The sequence below is a fragment of the Dicentrarchus labrax genome, unplaced genomic scaffold (assembly GCF_905237075.1).
Source record: "Dicentrarchus labrax unplaced genomic scaffold, dlabrax2021, whole genome shotgun sequence".
Taxonomy (NCBI): domain Eukaryota; kingdom Metazoa; phylum Chordata; class Actinopteri; family Moronidae; genus Dicentrarchus; species Dicentrarchus labrax.
The window spans coordinates 11,236,873-11,249,334 of NW_026136707.1; the positions used below are offsets into that span (position 1 = coordinate 11,236,873).

General features: G+C 39.6%; 2 protein-coding genes across 3 annotated transcripts; both read right to left on the reverse strand.

Annotated features, from left to right (window-relative positions):
- Positions 1-268: 268 nt before the first annotated feature.
- Positions 269-5,487, reverse strand: gba (glucosidase, beta, acid). The gene is made up of 12 exons (XM_051407468.1): positions 5,336-5,487; positions 5,048-5,125; positions 4,715-4,906; positions 4,483-4,629; positions 3,617-3,750; positions 3,365-3,537; positions 3,177-3,266; positions 2,945-3,092; positions 1,762-1,986; positions 1,137-1,300; positions 907-1,023; positions 269-817 (listed from the first exon to the last, which is right to left on the reverse strand). Exons 2-12 carry the CDS (start codon positions 5,118-5,120, stop codon positions 712-714), a joined length of 1,569 nt encoding a protein of 522 aa, XP_051263428.1. The 5' UTR covers positions 5,121-5,125; positions 5,336-5,487; the 3' UTR covers positions 269-711.
- Positions 5,488-6,058: 571 nt separating this feature from the next.
- Positions 6,059-12,462, reverse strand: dap3 (death associated protein 3). 2 transcript variants are annotated; one of them, XM_051407470.1, is made up of 13 exons: positions 12,286-12,462; positions 12,065-12,106; positions 10,894-11,007; positions 10,689-10,790; positions 10,436-10,544; positions 10,236-10,328; positions 10,007-10,137; positions 9,114-9,194; positions 7,917-8,081; positions 7,767-7,826; positions 7,584-7,673; positions 6,409-6,523; positions 6,059-6,311 (listed from the first exon to the last, which is right to left on the reverse strand). In XM_051407470.1, exons 2-13 carry the CDS (start codon positions 12,101-12,103, stop codon positions 6,226-6,228), a joined length of 1,185 nt encoding a protein of 394 aa, XP_051263430.1. In that variant the 5' UTR covers positions 12,104-12,106; positions 12,286-12,462; the 3' UTR covers positions 6,059-6,225. The 2 variants fall into 2 exon arrangements, with proteins under 2 accessions (XP_051263430.1, XP_051263429.1); XM_051407469.1 differs by having other exon boundaries at positions 6,409-6,526; positions 12,286-12,461.

Consider the following 12,462-nt stretch of genomic DNA (forward strand, 5'->3'; position numbering starts at 1 on the left):
CTGTTTATGGCTGTCTTTTGTTTCACATTTTTATCACTTTTTTGGTTGATGTAAATAATTTTAGTCCAACAACTTATGGTTTGCAAAGGAAAAAAAAACATTGAGAATGGACACACAAATGTGAAATACCTGGTTATCGAACTGTATATTATATATATGAAAAAAATGTCTATGATGTATTAATAAATTGACAAAAAAACTGTCATAGTTTTATTGTCATTGTGTACATTTTATGCCCTCTCTGCACCCAAAGATACTTGACGTTGGATATTTTAAAACAATTTGTTCTTTATTTAACATTAAAATAATGATTTAATAGCAATAGCGCAAGGCATTTACAAATTATGTACATTATTTATATTTCTTCACAGATAAGACATGTTGAGGACACTTCAAGCATCTTATTAGCTGGAAATCAAGGCACCAGTTACACTTCAGTACAGGTCATTCTGGTGATACATTCACTTCTTTCAGGTACCATTCCTGATAAGAATCGGCACATAAAAAAGCATTTTAAGGATTGTGGATTAAAATCACATTAGCTGAGGTTAATTTAGGTGACCAACGAAATCACTAAAGCTGTGCAGATAAAAAAATAATCCTGTACCAGCTAATAGAAAAATGTGTGCATTGAGTGGCTTGTAAGAGTAATAACTGGAAGTATTTATAATGTGATTCAAGTAAAACAAATGCATGTGCAGCTTTTAATGATCAGTGTGTGTTCCAAGCAAGTGTGAGCAAAGAATGAGCCGGAGCAGTGGAGGGGATGTAGCCCACAGCGGGATCCCACACCTCAAACTGGACCTCTGATGATGACCTACAGAGACCAAACATAGAGTAGAATTAATTAATTTTGTCATCTGCACAAAAAATTAAGAGGATAAAAACACATTTCCCATGCTATACCTGTTGAGTATGATGAGCACTACTGAGCCATCTGGTCTGATGAAGGCAGAGTACTCCAGGTCTGTTTTCTGACTAGCAGACACACCCACTCTCTGAGACCCCTCCCACAGGAACTTGCTGTGTAAAAAAAAAAAAAGATGATTTGTGTGTCTCATTAGACTGCCTCCTTGTAATACTGGAACAGGTTAAATATTCCATTCAGTGTGATCATGTGAGACCCAGTTTCTTACCTGAAGTGGGCCATGCTATAGAAGGATGGCTGCTTGTAGAAGACATCACGTTGTGCATCTACTATAACGGGGCTGTCTACAAAGTTTTTAACCCAGTTTGGTCCACCAGTCTGGTCCAGTGCCAGGTTCCAGTCAGTCCAACCCACCACATAATGATTTAGGTCCTGCCGTGGAGAAAACACCCACAGTTTAGTATCTAGCCTGTGCTTTGTAGCTGTGGTTAGAGGTGTTGCTTTGTTTAAATGAATCCATTGGACTGGTGCCTGGTGTTCTCTTTAAATGTCACAAGGACAGCACATCTACATAAACAAATCCCTCCTGATTCTCAAGATGTCTAGAGTCTGAATGCGCCCATGCAAAATGGATAGAATGGAGGGAGTCCAATTTCCTTTGAAAGAGAGTGAAGAAAGGAGAAACAAAACACCAGTTCAAGCTTGCATTGATGGCCTGCAGGCAGTTTCTGAAGAGTGTCTGCAACAGACTGCAACCTGTAAACCTGCACTGCAGCATCGAGGGAGGTGATTCACCTTTCAGAAACAACTCGCAGCCTGCCAAATCTCACATCTGTTACTCTGGATCTGACTGAACAGGCATAACCCTTGTGCATAGGCTAAGATGATCTTACCACTATAATGTCATGTGCATACTGTTCGGCCCTGTCCCAGCTGCCCAGCTTCACGCCTCTGTCTAGTGGGTTCCAGCCAGAGCAGGCCTCTGTGCCAAACAGGTAATACTCTGGGTAGAGATGATGGGTGACTCCGAGGCTTATCTCAGCTGGAACAAGGAAGTCCATGTACCAGTGAACTGCCACACCATGAATGTACCTCCCAGCATGAACATCATTTAGGACCTGGAGGAACCAGGGGGAAACAAGTCTTGAGTCAAAACAGAGTTTCCACATGAATTGCATGCAAATATTTTCTCTTGCCTGCTGTAGACAGTAATGTTCGTTAATAAATGCTTTTGTATCTGACTGCAGGGTGTGGAGAGACGTTAGACACCTAAAAAGGGGATTTGTGCCAATGTAGACTGTGTCTTTTTATAGGATTTTCATCACACCTGTAGAAAACACTTCTGCTAGCAACACTAACTCATTGTCTCACAATGGGCAAGTGTCGATTTGAGCAACAACTTAAATACATTTTCTACTGGTTAATTGATCCAAACATATTATGCTACTCATCCGGGTCCAGATCATATTCATATAATTGATTATATCACCAGGAATATAGTTATATACTGCTGGGAAGTGCTGAAAAGTGTAATATAATAGCAATATCATCCCCACTGGTTTTCCATTATACTTTGGTTAGTATGATCATGAAACAGGTATTAAATTCGTTTTATGGGATAGTAAAAAAAGGTAATAAAAAGTGTTATTAAAGATGATAAAAGCCCAAAGACTAAAAAAAAAAAAAAATCTAACTTGAACTCTACAGAAATCTGCTTTTTTGAACAGGCCTTATTTAATCTTGTCCTTGACTCTTGTGACAACCTCTCAGTGAAGACAAACACTTTTCTTCAGGAGTCTATCTGATACACTGGTAGTTTGGAGTCTTCCCTCCACTCCTCCAGAGTGTATGGTAGTTGACTACACTTATTTTAGCTTTCCCCCAGCACCTAACCACATTTAACTTACCTCATATCTTCTTTATTGTGTTGATTTGAACTTGTATTGTATTCTATTTTAAGTATCATATTAAGATATTTTAGTATTGATTTATCTATTTTCTTGTCTGCAACGCCAGTGTAGCCTACAGCAAAGTTTACTACGACCTTTCCCACTATCTCTCCGTCCTTGGACTCACCACTTTAGCCCAGTGAGGCAGCAGCAGGCGGTTGTCATCCAGTATGAGTATGTGTGTGTGTGGGTGTGACGAAGCGTGCAGGGCAGGGCCCAGGTCCAGAGCCACCCAGTCCCTCTGCTCCTCAGGAGTGAAGCCCAGAGCCTGGAAACTGCAGTGAGACAAAGATGCTTCTCAGTCTGTTGTGAAATTCAAGAGTCATGACGATTCTATGTAATCTAATGTGAGGAGAGACCTGTAGTTAGTCATCCGTCCTGCAGAGGGCTCATTCCCTGTGGTCAAGGCCCAGAAGGTCAAGTTATATTTAGCATATTCCTCAAGGAACCTGAGAGGAAAGAAAAAGGTGGCCACCGCAATAAGTTCCCCTCGTATCACGCAGTACCAACATGAGCCATCACATTCAGGTAAAGCCGCTCATGTCACCTGATATAGTACTGAGCCCAGGTTTTATACTCCTTGCCCCCAGGCTGGCCCTTCAGGGAGCCCTTCCCCACAAGCGCACCATTAGTTTTCATCCAGGCGGGGGCGCTCCAGGCACTGGCCAGCAGTGACAGAGGGCGAGGAGACAAGGCCTGAGCACGCTGCAGGAGAGGGATCTAAGAAGAAGAAGAGAGATTAGAGGGATGGAGTGATGGACATGTGTATATGTGTGAGAGTGGAGGAGGAGAGAGAGACCTTCATGTTGATGTCCTCAGGGGCCAGTGTGAAATTGTCCAGGTTGTAGTCTCCAGGTGTGTCATCATAGGTGTACAGACGGGTGGAGAAGTCACAGCTGGCCATTGGCACACGCACCACACTGTAGCCGATACCTGCCAGAGACACGGCATCAATAACAGCTAAGCCTGTGTGATTGGCTTGTAGAGGAAAAATATTTTGATTATACACGGAAAACCTCCACACTCAGTTACTTAAACCCATGGGTCAACAGTATCGTAGCAAGGACACATGTATATAACATTTATACATGTTTGTAAAACTTTCTGTTGTCCAGATGAGTTATTGAGGTCATTATAACACTATAATGTAGTTGTAAGCAGTGTCAACAACTATAACTCTTCCTGAGGGCACCCATAAGTGGATGATGGTCTATAAAACAGATAATTAATTAAATATCAAATATATCTTCATAGGAGAAGTTGCACAATTGGACTTACTTTACTTTAAACACTTAAAATGTTCTATAATATATATATATATATATATATATATATATATATATATATATATATATATATATATACTACTTACAACTACAATATAGAGTGTTAACAACCATTTGTTAAATGTTTATATAGTAGTTATTAAAAATGGGGGAGTTATGAACATTTAATAAATGGTTAGGGGGAGTTACAGTAAAGAACTACATATTGAAGTTTTGCTTTAACACATACAAAGAGTTTGCTCTCATGTAAACAATTGAATATAGTTAACTGCTTTGAACATCAATTTCTGAGTAACTCTTAGCCATACAGTCTACAAATAGACAAAAATTAGGATAAAATATTACCCTACAATTTTTTCCTCCCTTTTACTTGGCATACCGTCAGGGGAAAAGTACTGGCGTAGCAGCTGGTCCTGTGCACCAGCAGAGAGAGACAGGATGTTAATGGCTGCTGCGTCTGTCATAGCTCCTCCGAATCCCCTGATCTTCTGGTACTTCTGGTAGGGAACAATGGTTAACCTGATACCTGAACGAGACACACAAACAAAAAGAGATGCTTTGCACCTGCTCCAACATCACAGACATCCCCGTCAAAAGCCCAAACCACTCACCTGCCCCGGTGCTCTTCACCTGGACCTGAGCCTGGGCCCCCTTCAGTCTGCTGCCGGCCATGCTGGAAAGGTAGGAGGAGTACTGGCCCAGAGGAGGCAAGGAGACTGACCCAACACTATCACAGTAGGTTGAATTACACTCACACACCACAGAGTCATGGCCAAAGTTTCTGGCAACACATTCAGTGCTTCCTGGAAGGAGAAGAAGTCAGAAAAGAAGCATTATTGTTTCTATGTTGGGGTATAAAATGTACTTTACATACATGCAAAAACAGTGGATACAACCACTGGGACAACTGCAACCCAAACCAGGTGTTTTCTGTGTTGTGTTACCTGTACAGAGGGTCACTTCTGCTGTGAGGAAAACAAGGACCAAAAGTACAGATGATAGCAACAAAAACGCCATTTTATCTAGAAACAAAGAAAACCCAGATTAAACTACAGAGCTGTGAGTTTAAATACCAACAAATATGTTTTAAAATCAGTATTAAAAATGATAAAAAAAAATACTAGTTAACAACACCAGAAGTGCTCCTTTCATTCAGCTGAGACACACACACACACACACACACACATTGTTTTGTCATGTCATTGAGAGGATTTTAGAGAAGATTATCTCACCTTGAAGGATCCGGATACAAGCTCTGGCATGTCCTGCAGGTTACTTCAAATAGTTACACTCGACCGTCACCTTAACTGGGCCCAATCTGTCATACCAACCACTTTGTTTTGGCGATCAAATACGACTTTTGGCCGGTCATGTGACTCTCTGAAGTATCACGTGAACAACCGTGTAATATAGTCTGACCGGCCGCCAGGTGGCGCTTTACCATAAACGAGGCTAATGAAGGAGGGCATTGATGCGTTTGACTACCCTGATGTCATTCAAGGTTATATTTATAATGTTTTTAAATGTTTATAAAACCTTCAATTGAACGATGAAGAAATACAGCCTTAGAGTATGTTTTTATAATATTATCAGATATATGTATTTAAATTATAAGAGCTCTGTCAAATTAAAACATGGCGCCTCTAAAATATGGGTTGAAGACAAGGTTGTCCCATTTCTGCAGCTCTTGTTCTCCCAGTTTCAAATCTCAATTACAGATTGCACATAAAGATATTGTCATAACTAAGTGGCAGAAAATATTATTTCATTCATATTTCATTTCTTCTCAGCAATTAATGTGATTAAATCTTTTTCCAAGGCATCGGGCATGAGTCTGAATACTAATAGAGTATGGAATTAAGACTGCATTTTTATTTTACAAAAGTTATTTACAGTGGATTTGAACTGATGTTATTCAGCAATTACCTGAACTGTATTTATAAAACAAACGAAGGTACTTCTCTTACTTTATTCAACATTTTATTATCAAAGTGACACACATGCATCATAAATTACAGAGGGGGTCATATAGACATGGGTGTTTGTATGTTTTTGTATTTTTTAGTACACTGATATTTGTGTGTGTGATATTTGTGTGTGTGATTTAAGTCTTCATGTAACTTCAATGGAAGCCACAAATTCTCTCCAACATTGATGGATTTCTGTTGCTCAAAAAGATGAGTTCTTTCTTTCCGTCCTCTGTTCGACCTGATGAGGGGAAAAAAATAATGAAACGTTATTAAAACATCATTTAAATTAGTTTTTTTATTTAATAAAGCAAAGCATCCACAGTATCATCACTTACTATGTGGATACTGCAGCCAGTGGCGGTCCATATAGTAGAGGTAACAGCTCTCAAACTCCTTCTCGCTGTAGTTGGGCACAGACACCGGGATGAACGGGTCCATGCTGTCAAACCCCTTCTAAAAGAGGGAAACGAAAGTCAAAACACTGGGCATCAAATATGACCCCGTCACCCCTTTAAATAGTGTGTTAAGACAAGAAAATGTCACAACCATGACTAACAACATATAGATGCAAATATATATAAATATATATATATATATATATATATATATATATATATATATATATATATATATATATATATATATATATATATATATATATATATATATATATATAAAAATACAGACATGCATATCATAATTTAAAATGCACCACAGGACCTGTTTTATGTTCAAACAAATACAGATATTAATATTTCTATAGTTCAAATGGAGAAAGGAGAGAAATCATGGATGATAATGCATATTTTTGACATAACTTATTACAAGACAAGTCAAGTCCACATGGCCATGGGTCTAAAAGATTAATATTATGTAATTATAACTTTTTTCATTTGGTGAGACAGGAATGTTATATGACCCTACTTTGAGTTTTACAGTTCAATCATTGCACAGCACAAATGGAAAAGGTGGGTGACGATGGATTTATTGGTCCATTAGGAAATTGATCTTTTGACATGTAGACATCAACTAAATATGACTGCTGTAAATAATATTGCAATCCACTGCAACAGCACAACCACACAGTATAACGCTGCCAACGGGTTCACTGTTAAGCATAAAACAAAATGAACAAGGTAAACAGGATGGGGACAGTACGGACACATTTGAAGATGGGACTCAACCTTTGTTAAAAATGTCACAAGTGATCGATACACTGGCAATACTACTGGAAATACAGGCTGTTTTGTGGCTCACAGACAACAGAAAGTTGAGCTGTTTACCACTAAGCGACAAAGCATAACCATTATGACTTTTGTGTATCGCTTTACTTAATTCTGAAAAACAACTTCTGCCCACTGAGGATTGGAGTGATGCAGTCTCATCACTCCAAGGTTTGTAATTTCCTGACTAATAACCAAAGTTAGAGAAGAGGAGGAAAGACTCATCTGTCATTAGAGTTTGAGGGCACGTGCTACAGATTACAAAGTACAATAAAACGATCTCTGACCTCTCCCAGCAGCTCTTTAGGCAAGTAGGAATATTTTGAAGTGTAGACAGCCCCCGTCTGAGCCAGAGTGGTTATGATGGCACCTCCAGTCTGAGACAAAGAGTGAATGTTAATGGGGGAAAAAAGAAAATCTATATCTATATTATTCTCATGCGGTCATCGCCTTTAGTGTATTCTTCTCACCCAGTCGTTCTTCATCAGCTTCCTCAGGTTATAAACCAAAGTGAGCTCCTCTGGGTCCACCTGATGGACAGCAAGAAAGAGAGACACATAAGACTTCCCATCTGAAGACAAGTATGAGACATGACAGTACTGTGAATGTGTTTTCCTCACGGCAGTATTATTCATCTTCCTGATGGTGGATCTTCCCCACAGGGCGTTGACACCATCCACGGCCACGGCCAGGCGGAAGTCTGACTCCGGCTGCCCGCTTTGCAGCCTCAGCTCCTTCATCACCGCCCCCACCACATCACTGCTGGTCTTCACACGAGTGATACCCTACAGCAAAAGGAAACACCATCAGGAGGCTGATCGGTGTCTCACAATGGGGAAAACCAATTAAAGGGGGAACACCAAAGTCTGTTTACAGCATCAGTTGGGGCTGCATACTGTAAGTTAGAAAATGAAGCCGTTAGTACTATAAACACACCCGAACCTCCAACCAAACTGTCTGCGGTGGAGTTGTATTGTGGGTAATGTAGGCACCATGTTTTGATGAAGAAGAGGAATGTGTGGAATAAAAAAAAAGATGATATCTCTGGTTTTGCTGCATGGATTTTAAAACTGTCCATCAGTGGAGTACTCTCTTAAATAATAACATTTAACTTTGTTGGACAAAATCTGAGCAACTAAGTTATGTTGAGGTGTCAGAGAAAACAGTAATTTCATGTACCATTTCTTTAAATTAAGCCTGTAAACATCTGGCAGTTTAATACAGATGCCTCAGCAGGAGGTCTGAAACTCATTTGATTTCTTTTGACTAATAATGAGCCATCAGAAGGCTGGCTATTAATATCAGATCTAATTACAGCCTACAACAGAAGCTCACAGCTGAAGCAATAGTGACCAAAAATTAGTTTGTAAAAAGTCAGACGAAATATGGCAACAGCACTAATGTCTCAAAGTTTTCCTTATTATAGAGCAAATGATACAGTGAAATATAGCAGAGCAAGATGGCTGATTGGAAGAAGTCAAAAAATTCACAGGCTGAACATAAATCCACTGCTCTTTTCCACCTTTGTCAGTGTGTGTGGTACAAAAATATTGTGCTGATCCATCACCATGCTCAGTTCATTGGCTATTGATCACCACTAAGCACAGGCAAGGTGAGAGATGAAACTTTAATGACCCCTGTGGGGAAATCGGTGGGCCAGGAGGAAAGAATAGGTAACACAGAGAAAATACAACAGATTGATGAAAAACGTCTTGGAGGGTGAGATAAACCACATCTCCAATGAACACAAATAACTACTCCGAGCCAGAAAAATCCGGAGAGGGAGGGGCACTCATTTGCACTGTGAGATGACTCACCTGATCCACCAGCTCTCCTAGGGTACTTCCCTCCTCAGTTGACTCTCTTTTTGTCCACACATAGCGCTGCTTTGTCTTTATCTGGGGGAGAAACAGCACAGTTTCAATGACCACGTTTATATGTACTGGGTTCTCTTTAATTCATGCACCAGGTTTCCGAAGTTTCTTCACATAAAGATACAAATACTTCATACACAAATGTATAATGTTAGCTTTCTATTAACATAATTGCGTGTGTGTCAATATGTTAAAGACTGAGTTGCTTTGTGGGGATTATCTCTATAACGAGTCTTTATCTGCTCTATCTATTGAAAAGCAAATGTAGACAGTCCACTGGAAATTCCTGAGCAGCAATACTTCCTAGATGGTCTATAAAAGAAACATTGTCAAATCCACTCTATAATTCAAATACTTAACCATATTTAATATAAGACAGTATTTTTAAAGGTGTTGCATATAGAACCTTTCCATCCATAATCCTTTTTACATGTTAAAGAGCAGAGTCTGGCTGAGTTCTTAAGTTGCTCCCTCCTCATTACATCGAAACATGTCAAATATTTCCCTAAAATAATAAACTCATACCCCATCGTGCTGTTATATTGCTACTGTGCCATGCAAACACACTGTACTTCAAACTCTTCCTTTTACAGCGATGATGTGGGTAAATTCAGGTGGTGTCATTAAGCAGTTTAATGGCTTCATGTATATCAGCATGTGACCGCTGTGAAGACACAGTCACGGCTCATTTAAGGCCTATAAATGCCTAAACGCTTGTTAATAATGTAACAAATTTGGTAATACGCCACAAGCCTCATTGTGTACACATCAGGTTAATATTGTGAGTTCACAGCTCAAATAAATATCGCCTGATGACTGTTCATAAAACTCATTACCTTTGAAAGGAAGGGCTCATTGGTGATTCTGAAGTTGCGTAACCATTCGGTGGCTTGTAATGGCTGATCATAGCGAGAGCTGTTAAAGGATGAGGGCAGTAGCTCTTTACAGTTCTTCACCCAGAGGTGAGCTGTATTATAAAAAAGAGACATGTAGGAGGGTCACTGTTGACACTTTCTGTACTTCTGCAGTGGTAGCAGTTGGTGTGTGTGACTGTGTTGGTCTCACCGTCAGGAACATGCAGCACCAGCCATCCCTGTGTATAGCAGAAGTGGATTGTGTGACAGAGAGTCATCGTCTTCCCACTGCCCTTCAACCCATCTGAACAATGTGATAAGGTTAACAACTGGTTCATTCAGAAGCATCAAGAGTAGAAGTTTATCTGTGTGTGTGTGTGTGTGTGAGAGAACAAGTATTTCAAAGGATACAGAATAAATATCGCACGGCAGGTTTGCTGTTGTCTGTTTTCTTCAGCGAAGAGATTACCTCTAGAGCTGGCGGCCTCACCATCATACAGGCTTCATTAAACGTCTTCACCTAAATCCATACATGACAATTTGTCTTCATGGTAGATATTTTACTATTTACAAAAAACAAAACCATTAATCAAGTCACAAAATATCATCTATGAGCCAGTAAGTTTAAAATAATGTGCATGCAGTCACAGATGTCAGCTCCTACCTGTTGTTTATACCGCATGGGGAGGCCGTGAGGGAACACTGTGCGGACGTGTGCAGAGGGCAGTGTGTAATACTGCCCGAAATGTTTCTCAGACTGACATGCCTGGAAAGAGACAGACAGTGAGCACAGACGACTGCGGCTACAAACACTGTGTACCTGTTAGCATGATGACGACATTTGCACTGGTAAGGTCAGATTTACTTACTGGATCATTCTCCTGAGTTCTGAAAATGGAGAGGGGCTCAGGTTCTGACTCTGCAGCCACAGCCTCCTGCTGCTGACTACCTCCACTGGTATGAAGGGACCTTACATGTGTTACCTACAAAAGTTTAATAGGACAAATCCTTTCATTCAAGTGTAAAATGTAGCCAAATGGTATGTTTTAAAAGATATTATATCAGATATAGACAACTAATTATACAACACAATAATACATGATGGAAAGTCTTCATGTACTGTAATCTACATTCAAATCCTTCTTCTGGTCAAAGTGAAGTCTTGCTCTGGATTGTGGGGTTAATAACACATAACCGTCTACCTTATGTATATAATAAGGTATAACCTATAACCTATTACATTAATCATTTAGTCCAGCACTCTTTGGACATTTTACAGAAAATTTGACATGTTTATAGATATGGTATGTTGTTGTTCATTGAAGCTTTTTATAGATATTTATATACACATTTATTTCTCACCTACTTGTATGTACATAAGAGTTCTATACTCATCTTTAGTACTATTTGTTCTGCTTTGTTACCCTTGTTTTTAACTGTATGTTAAAGTACATTGAGAGCAACTTAAAACCAATCAAATCTTAATATTCTGATGTTCTACATTTTGATATACTTAATATTCCTCTACAACTATAGGGTAGTTTATTTTGATACATATATTAAAAACTTGTAAAATAGCTATTAAGACAGCTGACCTATGGTAGCTATTTAAACGAACACAATAAATGAAGTCAACATAATGTGAATTTTTCACACGAGCACAACCATCAGTGTAAATATGTCTTGCCTCCACGCTTTGCAAACAGAGCAGCTGAATATTGAAAAGGGATTATTCTTCATATACAGTACAGGTTATGTATCTGCAGCTTCTCAGACAGGATAACATAAGATGTTACTCTATTGATGCCCAGTGGGAGAAATTAAAGTTTGGCCCAGCAGCACAGGGGAGAATGTAGTGCAAATAGTAGAGAAGGGTAGAAAGAATAAAAATATAATAAAGATATAATAGAAAACATATACACTATATACAATAAAGTGAAATATGGTGTGCAAAAAGTATGTTAAACAGTGTATAGCTGTACATGTGCAAAAGTTACAAGGTAAGTTTGTGCAAAAAGCGACTGCCAACAATGAGCTTACCGTCTGCCGTAGTCTGAAGGACACTCTGTGGAGCGCCATGATCTGAAACACAGAGTAACTAAATCAAGTAAAGTCATATTTTTGGGGAGGGCGAGTAGCAATGGAGCAAATAACGTGTAAATACTCCGCAGTGTCGAGTAACCTTGCGTAAACAGTTAGCTAACAGCTAGCTGTGGCTAACCAGAAGGCTACATGAGCAAATCCGGAACCAAACTGTTTACCTGCGATTCTCTTCAGTAAATACTCAACGAGGGTCGCTTCGGTTTAAGGTCTTCGGCTGATAAATGCCCCCCGGTGAGGTTTTAAATAGAGGGTAAACCGCACACCTGCAGACAGAGTCAATGTGCCGGACCTGTCATGGACACCGCCATCATGCAGCACCGAGCCGGAAGTGACGT

Coding starts and splice junctions, on each gene's coding strand:
- gba (XM_051407468.1), bottom strand. CDS start 5,120: ATGGCGTTTTTGTTGCTATCATCTGTACTTTTGGTCCTTGTTTTCCTC. Junction 1,987..2,944: donor TGCCTCACTGGGCTAAAGTG/GTGAGTCCAAGG, acceptor TGGTTCCTCCAG/GTCCTAAATGATGTTCATGC. Junction 1,024..1,136: donor TATAGCATGGCCCACTTCAG/GTAAGAAACTGG, acceptor TTTTTTACACAG/CAAGTTCCTGTGGGAGGGGT.
- dap3 (XM_051407469.1), bottom strand. CDS start 12,103: ATGGCGCTCCACAGAGTGTCCTTCAGACTACGGCAGACG. Junction 10,545..10,688: donor CCATGCGGTATAAACAACAG/GTAGGAGCTGAC, acceptor GTATGGATTTAG/GTGAAGACGTTTAATGAAGC. Junction 7,674..7,766: donor AGCTGATGAAGAACGACTGG/GTGAGAAGAATA, acceptor TCTTTGTCTCAG/ACTGGAGGTGCCATCATAAC.